This window comes from Struthio camelus, chromosome 39, assembly GCF_040807025.1.
Source record: "Struthio camelus isolate bStrCam1 chromosome 39, bStrCam1.hap1, whole genome shotgun sequence".
Classification (NCBI taxonomy): Eukaryota; Metazoa; Chordata; class Aves; order Struthioniformes; family Struthionidae; genus Struthio; species Struthio camelus.
This window is the reverse complement of record NC_090980.1, coordinates 108662-125288: the sequence shown is the minus strand read 5'-3', so window position 1 is coordinate 125288 and position 16627 is coordinate 108662. Positions and strand designations below refer to the sequence as shown.

At 75.6% G+C, this 16627-nt stretch overlaps 1 protein-coding gene across 1 annotated transcript; it reads left to right on the top strand.

The window, feature by feature from the left end:
- Positions 1-3454: 3454 nt before the first annotated feature.
- BCL3 (BCL3 transcription coactivator) lies at positions 3455-16001 on the top strand. Its single transcript, XM_068924243.1, has 9 exons — positions 3455-3782; positions 4904-5039; positions 6593-6701; positions 9070-9271; positions 10833-10921; positions 11750-11827; positions 13537-13704; positions 14674-14764; positions 15217-16001. The coding sequence occupies exons 1-9, from the start codon at positions 3455-3457 to the stop codon at positions 15711-15713; spliced, it is 1698 nt and encodes a 565-aa protein (XP_068780344.1). The 3' UTR covers positions 15714-16001.
- Positions 16002-16627: the final 626 nt, after the last annotated feature.

Genomic DNA, 16627 nt, shown 5'->3' with positions numbered 1-16627 from the left:
GCAGGGGGGGACCCAGGTTTTGGGGCGGGGGGGCCCAGGTGTCCGGGGCAGAGGACCCAGGTGTCCGGGATGGACGGGGCCCAGGAGTCCGGGGCGGGGGGGATCCAGGTCTCCAGGACAGGGGGCCCAGGTGTCTGGGATGGAGGGGGCCCAGGAGTCCGAGGTGGGAGGGGGCCCAGGCGTCCGGGAGGGAGAGGGCCCAGGCACCCCGGGCAGGGAGGGACCCAGGTGTTCGGGGAGGGGGGGGCCCAGGCGTCCGGGCGGCCTTACCCCGGGCGGCGGCGCGGACGGGGCCGGACGCGCCGGTGCACCAGGGCGGCTCCCAGGGCCCCGGCCAGCAGCACCCCGACCAGGGCCCCGGCCACCACCCAGGCCAGGAACGGGGGGGCCCCGCGGGGCGCCGGCGCCGCCGTGGGCTCGGGGGTGCTGCCGGCGCCGGGGGGGGTCGTGCCGGGGGGCTCCGGCCCCTCCGCCGGCGGGGACCCCGCGCCCGGACGCCTGGGACCCGTCGCGGCAGCCGCCATGCGAGGAGGCCCGGATGCCTGGGTCCCCCGCCCCGCGGGGGCGGCAGCGAGGCGCGCCCCAGAGTTGCCGAACCCGTCGGGCCCTGAGTCACGGGCGCCGCCGCTGAGCCAGCAGGGACCCAGGCGTCCGGCTGTTCCCCAGGGACCCAGGCGTCCGGGCACCCCCCCAGGGACCCAGGCGTCCGGGCACCTAGGTGTCCAGATGTCCCCAGGGACCCAGGCGTCTGGGCACCCAAGCAGGTGTCCCTAGGGACCCAGGCGTCCGGGCGCCCCCCCCCCAATGGACCCAGGCGTCCGGGCGCCCCCCCACGGACCCAGGCGTCCGGGGGCCCAGGCATCTAGATGTCCCCAGGGACCCAGGCGTCCGGGCACCTAGGTGTCCAGACGTCCCCAGGGACCCAGGCGTCCGGGCACCCAGGCAGGTGTCCCCAGGGACCCAGGTGTCCGGGCACCCCCCCACGGACCCAGGCGTCCGGGGGCCCAGGCATCTAGATGTCCCCAGGGACCCAGGCGTCCAGGCACCCCCCCCCCCAATGGACCCAGGCGTCCGGGCGCCCCCGGGGCGCACGAGGGCTCGTGCAAGCAGGCGTGTGCACGCGTGTCCGTGCGGGGCGGCCGCGGGGGGGGGGGGCGGGGGGGGCCGCGCGCGCCCTCCCCGCCCGGGGTGCAACCGGCTGCGGCGTGTGCGCGCCGACACGCGTGTGCCCGGGGCGGGGGGCGCTCGCCCCGGCGAGGGGCACGAGGAAGGCGCCCCCCCCCCCCCGCCGGGACTTTCCGGGCGCCGTTGCCGGTAAGCGGGAGCCCGGCGCCGCCCGGCACACGCGTGTGCGAGGCCCCGCGCCGCCCGGGGCCCTGCATGCTTTATCCGCCCTGGAAATCCCCCCCCCGGGCGGAGGGCGAAGGTCCCGGCGGCCCCGTGCCAGGGACCTTCCCCTGCCCCCTCCCCGGACGCCTGGGTCCTCCCCGGGGCTTGGGGGGGGGGGGTCCGGGACGCCTGGGTCCCTCGGGGGGGGGGTGGTGCAGGATGCCTGGGCCCCCTTGGAGGTCTTGGGGGGGGCAGCTCCAGGACGCCTGGGTCCTTTGGGGGCTCCGGGACGCCTGGGCCCTTCGGGGGGGGGAGGGAAGCTCCAGGACGCCTGGGTCCTTCGGGGGGGGCAGCTCTGGGACGCCTGGGTCCTTTGGGGGCTCTGGGACGCCTGGGCCCTTCTCGGGGGGGGGGCAGCTCCGGGACGCCTGGGTCCTTCGGGGGCTCTGGGATGCCTGGGCCCCCTCAGAGGTGTGGGGGGGGGCAGCTCCAGGACGCCTGGGCCCCGTCGGAGGCCTTGGGGGGGGGCAGCTCCGGGACGCCTGGGCCCTTCGGGGGGGGAGGGAAGCTCCGGGACGCCTGGGCCCCGTCGGAGGCCTTGGGGGGGGGGGCAGCTCCAGGACGCCTGGGTCCTTTGGGGGCTCCAGGACGCCTGGGCCCTTCTGGGGGGCGGGGGGCAGCTCCAGGACGCCTGGGTCCTTCGGGGGGGGGGCAGCTCCAGGACGCCTGGGCCCCGTCGGAGGTCTTGGGGGGGGCAGCTCCGGGACGCCTGCGTCCTTCGGGGGGGGGGAAGCTCCGGGACGCCTGGGCCCCGTTGGAGGCCTTGGGGGGGGGGCAGCTCCGGGACGCCTGGGTCCTTTGGGGGCTCCAGGACGCCTGGGTCCTTCGGGGGGGGGCAGCTCCGGGACGCCTGGGTCCTTCGGGGGGGGGGCAGCTCCAGGACGCTTGGGCCCCGTCGGAGGTCTTGGGGGGGGCAGCTCTGGGACGCCTGGGCCCTTCCGGGGGGGGGCAGCTCCAGGACGCCTGGGCCCCGTCGGAGGTCTTGGGGGGGGCAGCTCTGGGACGCCTGCGTCCTTCGGGGGGGGGGCAGCTCCAGGACGCCTGGGCCCCGTCGGAGGTCTTGGGGGGGGCAGCTCCGGGACGCCTGGGTCCTTTGGGGGCTCCAGGACGCCTGGGTCCTTCGGGGGGGGGCAGCTCCGGGACGCCTGGGTCCTTCGGGGGGGGGGCAGCTCCAGGACGCTTGGGCCCCGTCGGAGGTCTTGGGGGGGGCAGCTCTGGGACGCCTGGGCCCTTCCGGGGGGGGGGCAGCTCCAGGACGCCTGGGCCCCGTCGGAGGTCTTGGGGGGGGCAGCTCTGGGACGCCTGCGTCCTTCGGGGGGGGGGCAGCTCCAGGACGCCTGGGCCCCGTCGGAGGTCTTGGGGGGGGCAGCTCCGGGACGCCTGGGTCCTTTGGGGGCTCCGGGACGCCTGGGCCCTTCCGGGGGGGGGCAGCTCCGGGACGCCTGGGCCCCCCCTGCCCGGACGCCTGGGTCCCCTGTGGGCGGGGCGGGGCGGGGCGGCCGGGGATCCCCCCTCCCCGCGGCGGGGCCGGGGAGCCGGGGGCGGGTCGGGTCGGGGCGGGGGCGGCCCCGGGGCCCCCCCGCGGGAGGCGGCTCCGAAAGTCCCCGGGCTGCAGCCGGGGAAGTCCCGGGCGCTTCCTCCGAGCGCGGCTCCGGCTCCGGCCGCCGCCGCCGCCGCCTCAGCGCGGAGGGACCCAGGCGTCCGGGGGGGGCCCAGGCGTCCCGGCGGCGGCGGCTACCGGATGCGCGGCGCCTGCAGCCGGGAGGGACCCCGGCGTCCGAGGGCCGGCGCCTCGGCGGGGACCCCGGCGTCCCGGGGGGCCCCGGCGTCCGAGGGCTGCTAGCGGCCGAGAGGGGCCCCGGCGGCCGACGGTTCCCAGCGTCCGAAGGGGCCCAGGCGTCCGAGGGGCCCCGGCGTCCGGCGGCGTCCGAAGGGGCCCCGGCGTCCGAGGGGCCCCGGCGTCCGACGGTTCCCAGCGTCCGAAGGCGTCCGAGGGGCCCCGGCGTCCGGCGGCGTCCGAAGGGGCCCCGGCGTCCGAGGGGCCCCGGCGTCCGAGGCGGCGGGGATGGCGGACGAGCTGCCCGTGGACCTGCGGACGTGGCGGGCGGCGGCGGCGGGGCCCCCCCCGGCCCCCCCGGCCCCCCCGGCCCCCCCGGCCCCCCCCCGGCAGCCCGAGGCGTCGCTGCCGCTGCGGAAGCGGCGCTCGGCGATGCGCGAAGCGGCGGCGGCGGCGGCGGCCGGGGGCGGCGGGGGGGGGGCACCGGGCCCCCCCCCGGGCAAAGCCCCCCGCGGCGACAGCGGCGCCCCCGGCCCGGCCCGCGCCCCCCCCGCCGCCCTCGGCCCCCCCTGCCTGGCTCTCGCCTTCCCCCCCCTGCCCGCCGCCTACTACCCAGGTGAGACCGGGACCCCCCCTCCTCCCCCCCCCGGGCACCCTTGGGACCCCCCCCGGGACCCCCCCTCCATGCAGCCCCCCAAACCCCATGCACCCCCCCTTGCAGCCCCGGGACCCCCCCATGCACCCTGGGACCCCCCCCGAGCCCCCCCCTCCATGCACCCTCCGAAAGCCCCTGCACCTTGGGGACCCCCCCGTGCACCCCCCCGTGCACCCTGGGACCCCCCCCGGGACCCCCCCTCCATGCACCCTCTGAAAGCCCCTGCACCTTGGGGACCCCCCCGTGCACCCCCCCTTGCAGCCCCGGGACCCCCCCCGTGCACCCCGGGACCCCCCCCGGGACCCCCCCTCCATGCACCCTCCGAAAGCCCCTGCACCTTGGGGACCCCCCCGTGCACCCCCCCTTGCATCCCCGGGACCCCCCCGTGCACCCCCCCCCCACAGCCCCTGGGGAGGGACCCAGGCGTCCGGGAAGGGGCGGCAGCGCGATTGCTCAACGGGGTGGGGGGAGCTGCCCCCTCCTCCCCCCCCCAGCCTGGCCCGGACGCCTGGGCCCCTCGGGGACAGCAGGGGCGGCCCGGACGCCGGGGTCCTTTGAGGCCAACGGAGGGGTGCCAGGACGCCTGGGCCCCTGGGGCGGGAAAGGGGGGAAGGGGTGCCGGGGCCCCCCGGACGCCTGGGCCCCCCAGATGCCTGGGCCCCTCGGGTTGGGGGGAGCGGAGCCGGGACGCTGGGACCCCCGGACGCCTGGGCCCCTCGGGTTGGGGGGAGCGGAGCCGGGACGCCGGGGCCCCCCGGACGCCTGGGCCCCTCGGTGGGTGGGACCCTGGGGGCCCCCCCCGGACGCCTGGGCCCCTCGGGTTGGGGGGAGCGGAGCCGGGACGCCGGGGCCCCCCAGACGCCTGGGCCCCTCGGTGGGTGGGACGCCGGGGCCCCCCGGACGCCTGGGCCCCTCAGTGGGTGGGACCCTGGGGGCCCCCCCCGGACGCCTGGGCCCCTCGGGGGGTGGGATGCCGGGGCCCCCCGGACACCTGGGCCCCCCGGACACCTGGGCCCCTGGGGGGGTGGGACGCCGGGGCCCCCCGGACGCCTGGGCCCCTCGGGCTGACGGCGGCCCCGCAGGGCTGGTGGGGCCGGGCCCCCCCGCGGCGGCGCTCGCCTTCCCCCCCGCGCCCCCCCCGGCCCTGCTCGGCCCCCCCGGGACGCAGCTGGCTGCCGACATCGCCGCCGCCACCGGGCAGGACGAGGACGGCGACACGTGAGTCCCCCCCCGTGGGGACCACCCACCCGTGGGACCCCCCCTGGGGACCCCCCACCAATGGGAACGCCTGTGGGACCCCCCCCTGCAGCCCCCCACCCGTGGGAACCCCCCATACCGCCTATGGGACCCCCCTGTGGGGACCCCCCTGGATCCCCTCTATGGGACCCCCCACCCGTGGGACCCCCCCGGGACCCCCCTGCAGCCCCCCCACCCGTGGGAACGCCCCACCCCCCTCTATGGGACCCCCCCCACCTGCGGGACTCCCCCCGTGGGACCCCCCCCACCCGTGGGCCCCCCCCTGGATCCCCTCTATGGGATCCCCCCACCCCTGGGACCCCCCTGCAGCCCCCCCACCCGTGGGAACCCCCCATTCCCCCCCATGGGACCCCCAATGGGACCCCCCCAACAGTGGGACCCCCCGTGGGGACCCCCCCAGATCCCCTCTATGGGACCCCCCACCCGTGGGACCCCCCCCATTTCCCCCCATGAGACTCCCCCATGGGACCCCCCCATCCTCCCTATGTGACCCCCCATTCTCCCCATGTGGGTCCCCCCCATGGACCCCCCCATCCCCCCTATTGGACCCCCATCCCCCCCGTGGGACCCCCCCATGGACCCCCCATCCCCCCTATAGGACCCCCATTTCCCCCCCCGTGGACCCCCCCCATGGGACCCCCCATGGACCCCCCCATCCCCCCTATAGGACCCCCATTTCCCCCCCATGGACCCCCCCCATAGGACCCCCCCGTGGACCCCCCCATCCCCCCTATAGGACCCCCATTTCCCCCCCATGGACCCCCCCATGGGACCCCCCATGGACCCCCCCATCCCCCCTATAGGACCCCCATTTCCCCCCCATGGACCCCCCCCATGGGACCCCCCATGGACCCCCCCATCCCCCCTATAGGACCCCCATTTCCCCCCCATGGACCCCCCCCATGGGACCCCCCGTGGACCCCCCCCATTCCCCCTATAGGACCCCCATTTCCCCCCCATGGACCCCCCCGTGGACCCCCCCCTCCCCCCTAAAGGACCCCCATCCCCCCCCCACCCCCCCGCCAGGGGAATCCCCAACTCCGGCCGGGTTCCCTCCCCCCCCCCACCCCTCCGCCCGGCCCCGCCCCCGCCGCTGACGTCGCTTGACGTCACCGCTGCCGGCCCCGCCCCTTTACTGGAAGCGGCGGGGGAGGGGCGACTTCCTCCCTCTCCTCCCCCCTCCCGCCGGGGCGGGGGGCGGGGCCGCGAGAGGGGGGCGTGGCCGCGAGGGGGGCGGGGCCAGGTGCCTCCGCGGGGCTCCCCCGCCCCCCCCAGTCCCGGGTGTCCCCCGGGTCCCTGTGCCCCCCCCGTGTCCTCCCGTGTCCTCCCGGGTCCCCCCCCGTGCCCCCGGGTGTCCCCCGGGTCCCTGTGCCCCCCCCCGTGTCCCCCCCGTGTCCCCCCCGTGTCCCCCCCGTGCCCCCCCGTCCCCCCCCATGCCCCCCCCATGCCCCCCCCCCGTGTCCCCCCCGTGCCCCCCCGTGCCCCCCCCCCATGCCCCCCCGGTGCCCCCCCAGGGCGCTGCACATCGCCGTGGCCCAGGGGAACGTGGCCGCCGCCCGCCGCCTGGTCGGGCTCTTCCTGCAGGGCCGGCGGCCCCTCGACGTCTACAACCGCCTGCGCCAGGTGCGGGGGGCCGGGGGGGCCGGGGGGGTGGGGGGGTGGGGGGGCAGGGTGCACGGGGTTCAATGGGTGCAGGGGGGGCAGGGTGCCCAGGGGTGCAGGGTGCCCGGGGGTGCAAGGGGTGCCCGGGGGGGTGCAGGGGGGGTGCAGGGGGTGTAGGGTGCCCGGGGGTGCAGGGGGTGCCCGGGGGTGCAGGGTGCAGGGTTCAAGGGGGTGCAGGGTGCCCAGGGGTGCAGGGTGCCCTTGGGTGCAAGGGGTGCCCGGGGGGGTGCAGGGGGGGTGCAGGGGGTGCCCGGGGGTGCAGGGTGCAGGGTTCAAGGGGCTGCAGGGTGCAAGGGGGTGCAGGGGGGGTGCAGGGGGTGCAGGGTGCCCAGGGGTGCAGGCTGCAGGGTTCAAGGGGGTGCAGGGGGTGCAGGGGGGGTGCAGGGTGCCCAGGGGTGCAGGGTGCCCTTGGGTGCAAGGGGTGCCCGGGGAGGTGCAGGGGGGGTGCAGGGGGTGCCCGGGGGTGCAGGGTGCAGGGTTCAAGGGGCTGCAGGGGGGGTGCAGGGTGCCCAGGGGTGCAGGGTACCCGGGGGTGCAGGGTGCAGGGGGTGCCCGGGGGTGCAGGGTGCAGGGTTCAAGGGGTGCCCGGGGGTGCAGGGGGTGCAGGGGGTGCAAGGTGCAAGGGGTGCAGGGTGCAGGGTGTCCAGGGGTGCAGGGTGCCCGGGGGTGCAAGGTGCAGGGTTCAAGGGGGTGCAGGGGGTGCAGGGTGCCCGGGGGTGCAGGGTGCACGGGGGTGCAGGGGGTGCAATGGGTGTGGGGGGTGCAGGGGGGTGCAGGGTGCCCAGGGGTGCAGGGGGCCCAGGGGTGCACGGGGGTGCAGGGGGTGCAATGGGTGTGGGGGGTGCAGGGGGGTGCAGGGTGCCCACGGGTGCAGGGTGCAGGGTTCAAGGGGGTGCAGGGGGGTGCAGGGTGCCCAGGGGTGCAGGGGGTGCAGGGTGCCCGGGGGCTGCTGAGTGCAGGGTGCCCGGGGGTGCAGGGTTCAAGGGGGTGCAGGGGGTGCAATGGGTGTGGGGGGTGCAGGGTGCCCACGGGTGCAGGGTGCAGGGTTCAAGGGGGTGCAGGGGGTGCAGGGTGCCCGGGGGTGCAGAGGGTGCAGGGTACACAGGGTGCAATGGGTGTGGGGGGTGCAGGGGGGTGCAGGGTGCCCAGGGGTGCAGGGGGCCCAGGGGTGCACGGGGGTGCAGGGTGCCCGGGGGTGCAGGGGGGGGCCAGGGGGGTGCAGGGGGTGCTGAGCGCGGGGGGGGCCCTTGCACGTGTCCCCCCCCCCGCACATGCGTGTGCACCGCCTTGCACGTGTCCCCCCCCCCCGCACACGCGTGTGCACGGCCTTGCACGTGTCCCCCCCCCGCACACGCGTGTGCACGGCCTTGCACGCCCCCCCAGCAGCCCCCCCCGGGCTCGGGGGCTCCGCGCCGGCCGGTGGGCTCGGGCGAGCGCCCGGGTGCTCATGCACCCCCCCCGCGCCCCCTGCCCCCTCTCTGCCCCCTCTCTGCCCCCCCGTGCCCCCCATGCACCCCGTGCGCCCTGCACCCCCCACGTCCCGCATGCACCCCGCACCCCCCATGGCCCCCTGTCCCCCGTGCCCCCCGTGCCCCCCATACTCCCCATGCCCCCCATGTCCCCCACACCCCGTGTGCACCCCGTGCCCCCCATGCACCCCGTGCCCCCCGTGCACCCCGCGTCCCCACGCACCCCACACCCCCCTCTGCACCCTGAGTCCCCCCGTGCCCCCTGTGCCCCCCATGCACCCCGTGCACCCTGAGTCCCCCATGCACCCTGTGCCCCCTATGCACCCCCATTCACCCTATGCACCCCCCGTGCGCCCCCCGTGCCCCCTGCGCCCCCCGTGCCCCCTGCACCCCCCGTGCCCCCCGCGCCCCCCATGCAGCTTGTGCCCCCCGCGCCCCCCATGCCCCCCGTGCACCGCGTGCCCCCCATGCACCCTGAGTCCCCTGTGCCCCCCGTGCCCCCCATGCACCCCGTGCGCCCCCTGTGCAGCTCGTGCCCCCCGTGCACCCCGCGCCCCCCGTGCACCCTGAGTCCCCCGTGCACCCCGTGCCCCCCGTGCACCCTATGCCCCCCGTGCACCACGCGCCCCCCGTGCACCCTGAGTCCCCTGTGCCCCCTGTGTCCCCCATGCACCCTGAGTCCCCCGTGCACCCCGTGCACCCCATGCACCCCGTGTGCCCCCCGCGCCCCCCGTGCACCCTGAGTCCCCTGTGCCCCCTGTGCACCCCATGCACCCTATGCCCCCCGCGCCCCCCGCGCCCCGCGCGCCCCGCGGCGGGCGGGCGGGCGGGCGGCGGTGACGGGGTGCCGGCGGGCGCAGACGCCGCTGCACCTGGCGGTGATCACGACGCAGCCGGCGCTGGTGCAGCTGCTGGTGGCCCACGGCGCTTCGCCCGGCGCCCCCGACCGCCACGGCCGCACGGCCGCCCACCTGGCCTGCGAGCACCGCAGCGCCCGCTGCCTGCGCGAGCTGCTCGCCGCCCCCGGCGCCCCCCCGGACCTCGAGGCCCGCAACTACGACGGTGCGTGAGCGCCCGCCGCGGGCGGCAGCGGTGCAGGCCGCTGGGGGGGCAAGGGGTGCAGCGGGTGCATGCAACTGGGGTGCTGCGGGTGCTGCGGGGGCGTGCTGCTGGGGGGCAGCGGGGGCGTGCAACTGGGGTGCAGCGGGTGCGTGCCGCTGGGGGGCAAGGGGTGCAAGGGGTGCATGCAACTGGGGTGCTGCCGGTGCAGCGGGTGCGTGCTGCTGGGGTGCAGGGGAGCAGTGGGTGCGTGCAACTGGGGTGCAAGGGGTGCGTGCAACTGGGGGGCAGGGGAGCAGTGGGTGCATGCAACTGGGGGGCAAGGGGTGCGTGCCGCTGGGGAGCAAGGGGTGCGTGCCGCTGGGGTGCTGTGGGTGCAGCGGGTGCGTGCTGCTGGGGGGCAGCGGGGGCGTGCAACTGGGGTGCTGTGGGTGCAGCGGGTGCGTGCTGCTGGGGTGCAGGGGTGCAGTGGGTGCATGCAACTGGGGGGCAAGGGGTGCAGTGGGTGCATGCAACTGGGGTGCAAGAGGTGCGTGCAACTGGGGTGCAGGGGTGCGTGCTGCTGGGGTGCTGCGGGTGCAGTGGGTGCGTGCTGCTGGGGTGCAGTGGGTGCGTGCCGCTGGGGGGCAAGGGGTGCAGGCCACTGGGGTGCAGTGGGTGCAGCGGGTGCGTGCTGCTGGGGGGCAAGGGGTGCGTGCAACTGGGGGGCAAGGGGTGCAGGCCACTGGGGGGCAAGGGGTGCGTGCAACTGGGGGGCAAGGGGTGCAGGCCACTGGGGGGCAAGGGGTGCGTGCCGCTGGGGTGCTGTGGGTGCGTGCAACTGGGGTGCAAGGGGTGCAGGCCGCTGAGGTGCTGTGGGTGCAGCAGGTGCGTGCTGCTGGGGGGCAGGGGAGCAGTGGGTGCATGCAACTGGGGTGCTGTGGGTGCGTGCCGCTGGGGTGCTGCGGGTGCAGCGGGTGCGTGCAACTGGGGTGCAAGGGGTGCGTGCCATTGGGGTGCGTGCAACTGGGGTGCTGTGGGTGCAGCGGGTGCGTGCTGCTGGGGGGCAGGGGAGCAGTGGGTGCATGCAACTGGGGTGCTGTGGGTGCGTGCCGCTGGGGTGCTGCGGGTGCAGCGGGTGCGTGCTGCTGGGGTGCTGTGGGTGCGTGCAACTGGGGGGCAAGGGGTGCGTGCTGCTAGGGGGCAAGGGGCGCAGGGGTGCATGCAACTAGGGTGCAAGGGGTGCGTGCCACTGGGGTGCTGCGGGTGCAACGGGTGCGTGCTGCTGGGGGGCAGGAGGTGCAGGGTATTGGGGTGCAGGGGGTGCATGCAACTGGGGAGCAGGGGAGGGGGTGCAGGGGAACGAGGGGAGCAGGGGTGCATGGGAATTGGGGTGCAGGGGAGCAGGGGCGCGGGGGGGCATGCAGTTGGGGTTCAGGGCAACGGGGGCTGCGTGCAAACGGGGGGGGCAGAGGAGCGGGGAGCAGGAGCGCATGGGAGTGGGGCGCAGAGCTGCTTGCAGGGGGCTGTTTTGGGGGTGCGGGGGGGTGCAGGGGGTGCAATGGGGTGCCCGGTGCCCCCCCAGGGCTGACGCCGCTGCACGTGGCGGTGGGCGCGGGGGCGCGGGAGCCGGCGCAGCTGCTGCTGGAGGCCGGGGCCGACGTGGACGCGGTGGTGAGCGGGGCCGGGGGGCGATGGGGGGCGCTGGGGGGTGCTGGGGGGTGCTGCTGGGGGGGTGCAATGGGGATGCAATGAGCGGGTGATGGGGGGCTGCAGTGGGGGGTAACGGAGGCACAATGGGGTGCAATGGGGGGCTGCAGTGGGGGGCAATGGGGGTGCAATGGGGGGGCTGCAGTGGGGGTGCAAGGGGGGGTGATGGGGGGTGCAATGGGAGGATAATGGGGTGCAATGGGGGGGTGACGGGGGCTGCAGTGGGGGGCAATGGGGCTGCAGTGGGGGGCAATGGGGGGTGCAATGGGGGGGTGATGGGGGTTGCAGTGGGGGGCAATGGGGGGTGCAATGGGAGGATAATGGGGGGTGCGATGGGGGGGTGAGGGGGGCTGCAGTGGGGGTGCAATGGGGCTGGAGTGGGGGGCAATGGGGGGTGCAATGGGAGGATAATGGGGTGCAATGGGGGGTGATGGGGGCTGCAGTGGGGGGCAATGGGGTTGGAGTGGGGGGCAATGGGGGGTGCAATGGGAGGATAATGGGGTGCGATGGGGGGTGATGGGGGCTGCAGTGGGGGTGCAATGGGGCTGGAGTGGGGGGCAATGGGGGGTGCAATGGGAGGATAATGGAGTGCAATGGGGGGGTGAGGGGGGCTGCAGTGGGGGGCAATGGGGGGCTGCGGGGGGGGAATGGGAGTGCAATGGGGGGTGCAATGGGAGGATAATGGGCTGCAATGGGGGGTGTGGGGGGCTGCAGCGGGGGAAAGAGGGGGTGCAACGGGCACAATGGGGGTGCCATGGGGGGGGGCGCTGACCCCCCGGCTGGGCCCCCCAGGACATCAAGAGCGGCCGCTCGCCGCTGCTGCACGCCGTGGAGCGCGACAGCCTCGACATGGCCCAGCTGCTCATCCAGGTGCCGCCGCGCTTCGGGGCGCTTCGGGGCCGGTTTTGGGGGCGAATTGGGCAGTTCTGAGGTGCTCCGGCGCAGCGCCGCTCCTGGCAGCGGGGCGCCAGCGTGAACGGGCCGGCGTACGCGGGGCGCACGGCGCTGCAGGCCGGGCGGGGCGGTTTCGGGGGGTTCCGGGGCGGTTTCGAGGGTTCCCAGGGCGGTTTGGAGGGGTTCCATGGCGGTTTCGAGGGTTCCCGGGGCGGTTCCGGGGCGGTTCCGGGGGTCTGAGGCACCGCGGCCCCTCGGCAGCGGGGCGCCAGCGTGAACGCGCAGTCGTACGCGGGGTGCACGGCCCTGCAGGCGGGGCGGGGCGGTTTCGGGGGGTTCCGTGGCAGTTTCGGGGGGTTCTGTGGCGGTTTTGAGGGGTTCCATGGCGGTTTCGAGGGTTCCCAGGTCGGTTTTGGGGCTGTTTTGAGGGTTCCCGGGGCAGTTTCGGGGCGGTTCCGGGGGTCTGAGGTGCCGCGGCCCCTCGGCAGCGGGGCGCCAGCATGAAGGTGCAGTCGTATGCGGGGCGCACGGCGCTGCAGGCGGGGCGGGGCGGTTTCGGGGGGTTCCGTGGCGGTTTCGGGGGGTTCCGTGGCAGTTTCGGGGGGTTCCGTGGCAGTTTTGAGGGGTTCCGTGGCGGTTTCGAGGGTTCCCGGGTCGGTTTTGGGGTGGTTTCGAGGGTTCCCGGGGCAGTTTCGGGGGTCTGAGGCACCGCGGCCCCTCGGCAGCGGGGCGCCAGCGTGAACGCGCAGTCGTACGCGGGGTGCACGGCGCTGCAGGCGGGGCGGGGCGGTTTCGGGGGGTTCCGTGGCGGTTTCGGGGGGTTCCGTGGCGGTTTCGAGGGTTCCCGGGTTGGATTCGGGGCGGTTTCGAGGGTTTCCGGGGCGGTTCCGGGGTTCTGAGGCGCCGCGGCCCCTCGGCAGCGGGGCGCCAGCATGAAGGAGCAGTCGTACGCGGGGCGCATGGCCCTGCAGGCGGGGCGGGGCGGTTTCGAGGGTTCCCAGGGCGGTTTCGGGGGGTTCCGTGGCAGTTTCGGGGGGTTCTGTGGCGGTTTTGAGGGGTTCCGTGGCGGTTTTGAGGGTTCCCGGGTCGGTTTTGGGGCTGTTTTGAGGGTTCCCGGGGCAGTTTCGGGGCGGTTCTGGGGGTCTGAGGCGCCGCGGCCCCTCGGCAGCGGGGCGCCAGCGTGAACGCGCAGTCGTACGCGGGGTGCACGGCGCTGCAGGCGGGGCGGGGCGGTTTCGAGGGTTCCCAGGGCGGTTTCGGGGGGTTCCGTGGCAGTTTCGGGGGGTTCTGTGGCGGTTTTGAGGGGTTCCGTGGCGGTTTCGAGGGTTCCCGGGTCGGTTTTGGGGCTGTTTCGAGGGTTCCCGGGGCGGTTCCGGGGCGGTTCCGGGGTTCTGAGGCGCCGCGGCCCCTCGGCAGTGGGGCGCCAGCGTGAACGCGCAGTCGTACGCGGGGCGCACGGCGCTGCAGGCGGGGCGGGGCGGTTTCGGGGGGTTCCGTGGCGGTTTCGAGGGGTTCCGTGGCGGTTTCGAGGGTTTCCGGGTCGGTTTTGGGGCGGTTTCGAGGGTTCCCAGGGCGGTTTCGAGGGGTTCCGTGGCGGTTTCGAGGGTTCCCGGGTCGGTTTTGGGGCGGTTTCGAGGGTTCCCGGGGCGGTTCCGGGGTTCTGAGGCGCCGCGGCCCCTCGGCAGCGGGGCGCCAGCGTGAACGCGCAGTCGTACGCGGGGTGCACGGCGCTGCACGCGGCGGCCGGCCGGGGGCTGCTGCCGCTGCTCCGGCTCCTGGTGCGCAGCGGGGCCGACTGCGCCCTCAAGAACTGCCACAACGACACCGCTCTGGCCGTGGCCAAGAACCGGCAGGTGCCCCCGGCCCGTCCCCTATAGGGGGTCCTATGGGGGGGGTCCCCTATGGGGGGTCCTATGGGGAGGGGTCTGTATGGGGGGGGTCCTTATGGAGGATGCATATTGAGGGGGGTCCTATGGGGGGGTCCATATGGGGGGGTCCCCTATGGAGGGGTCCATATGGAGGGGTCCATATGGGGGGGTCCATATGGGGGGTCCTCTGTGGGGGGGTCCTATGGGGAGGGGTCTGTATGGGGGGTCCTTATGGAGGATGCATTTTGGGTGGGGGTCCTATGGGGAGGGTCTATTTGGGGGGGTCCATACGGGGGGGTGCCCTATGGAGGAGTCCATATAGGGGTCTGTATGGGGGGGTCCCCTATAGGGGGGGTCCTATGGGGAGGGGGTCTATATGGGGATCCATTATGGGGGGCCTCCTAAGGAGGGTCCATAAGAGGGGGTTTCCTATGGGGGGGTCTATATGGGGGGGGTCCATATGAGGGGTCCCCTATGGGGGGGTCCTATGGGGAGGGGTCTGTATGGGGGGTCCTTATAGAGGATGCATTTTGGGGGGGGTCCTATGGGGAGGGTCTATTTGGGGGGGTCCATATGGGGGGGTCCCCTATGGAAGGGTCCCATATGGGGGGTCCATATAGGGGGGTTCATATGGGGGGTCCCCTATGGGGAGGGGGTCTATATGGGGGGGTCTTACGGGGGGATCCCCTATGGAGGGTCCATAAGGGGGGGTTCCCTATAGGGCGGTCCATATAGGGGGTTCCTATGGGGAAGGGTCCATATGGGGGGGTCCCTATTGGGGAGTGCTTATGGAGGGGGGGGTCCTACATGGTGGGGTCCTTATGGGGTTGTCTCTATTGGGGGGGGTCTCTATGGGGGAGGTCTATATGGTGGGGTCCTATGGGGAGGGGGCCTGTATGGGGGGCTATAGGGGGGTCCGTATAGGGCCGTGACCGTGTCCCGTGCCCCCCCCAGGTCATCGACATCCTCCGGGGAAAGGCGACCCGGCCCCCCCCGGCCCCCCCCAGCCCCGACGGCCCCCCCGGGGCCCCCCGGACCCCCAATGGTGAGTGGGGGGGGTCTGGGGGGGTTATGGGGGGTCCTAGGGGTTTGGGGGGGTCTGGGGGGTGATGGGGGGGTCCCTGGAGGGGTCCTGGGGGGTCTAGAGGGTCCTGGGGGGGTTATGGGGGGTTCTGGGGGGGCTAGGGGTTCTGGGGGGGGTCCCTGGGGGGGGTCTAGGGGGTCCTGGGGGGTTATGGGGGGTCTCGGGGGGGTCTCGGGGGGGGGGTTGAGGATCTCTGGGGGTTCCCAGGGGGGCTTGAGGGGGGTTCCTTGGGGGTCCCTGGGGGGGGTCCTAGGGGGTTTAGGGGGTCCCAAGGGGATTTTGGGGGGGTCCCTAGGGGTCTCGGGGGGGGTTGAGGGTCCCTGGGGGTTCCTGGGGGTTTTGGGGGGTCTCAGGGGGTCCCTGGGGGGGGGTTGGGGGTCTCGACACCCCCCCCAACCCGCCCCTCCCCCCAGGCCGGGCCAGCGCCTCCCCCGGGTCCCCCCCGGCGGCCCCCAGCCCCCCCCGGACCCCCGGCGCCGCCGCGGCCAATCAGAAGCCGGAAGCCGCCGACCCGGCCAATGGGGCGTCGACGTCGGGGCCCCGCCCCATGGTGAAGCAGGAAGCCCCGCCCACCCCAGGGCAGCCAATAGGGTGCGCCGGCGGCCCCGCCCTCCTCCTGCCATTGGCTGACGCCCGGCTGGACCCCGCCCACCACGGCAGCCTCTACCCAATGGCGTCGCCCGGCCAGGAGGCCGCGGCCAATCGTCTCTCCCCGCTGCTGGCCGGCCCCTACCACCGGCCAATCCTCGCGCTGGGGCTGGGGCCGCCGGCCAATCAGGGGCCGCCGCGGGGCGCCCGGAACGACCAATCACGGACGCGGCAGGGCGGGGGCAGCCCGCCCCCCGGGGCCCCCGACGCCCCCCGGCTCCGCCCCCGCGACGGTCGGGGCCAGGCGGCGGCCGGCAGGTGACCCGCGGGGCCCAGGCATCCGGGGGCCCAGGCGTCCGGGACACAAGGACAGACCCCTCCACAGACCTCCAGCCGCGGGGCCCAGGCGTCCGGGGGCCCAGGCGTCCGGGACACAAGGACAGACCCCTCCACAGACCTCCATCTGCAGGGCCCAGGCGTCCGGGGGCCCAGGCGTCCGGGACTTGACAAGGGCCCAGGTGTCCGGGGCGCAAGGACAGACACCTCCACGGACCTCCAGCCGTGGGGCCCAGGCGTCCGGGGGCCCAGGCGTCCGGGACACAAGGACAGACCCCTCCAAAGAGCTCCAGCTGAGGGGCCCAGGCATCCGGGACACAAGGACAGACCCCTCCACAGACCTCCATCTGCAGGGCCCAGGCGTCCGGGGGCCCAGGCGTCCGGGACTTGACAAGGGCCCAGGCGTCCGGGGCGCAAGGACAGACCCCTCCAAAGAGCTCCAGCTGAGGGGCCCAGGCATCCGGGACACAAGGACAGACACCTCCAGAGACCTCCAGCCGCAGGGCCCAGGCGTCCGGGGCCCAGGCGTCCGGGGCCCAGGTGTCCGGGACACAAGGACAGACACCTCCAGAGACCTCCAGCCGCGGGGCCCAGGCGTCCGGGGGCCCAGGCGTCCGGGGCGCAAGGACAGACCCCTCCACGGACCTCCAGCTGCGGAGCCCAGGCGTCCGGGGGCCCAGGCGTCCGGGACTTGACAAGGGCCCAGGCGTCCGGGGGCCCAGGCGTCCGGGGGCGCCATCCAGGAGCATTAACCCCCCCCCCCCCCCCCCCCGCCGCGGATTCCCCGTTTCGTATTAGAAAGCGACAAATTAAAACGATTTTTTTTGTTAACTCGGCCGAGAGCAACTTCTGGCGGGTGGGCGGGGCCTGGGGGAGGGCGGGGCCGTTACCTGGAGGGTG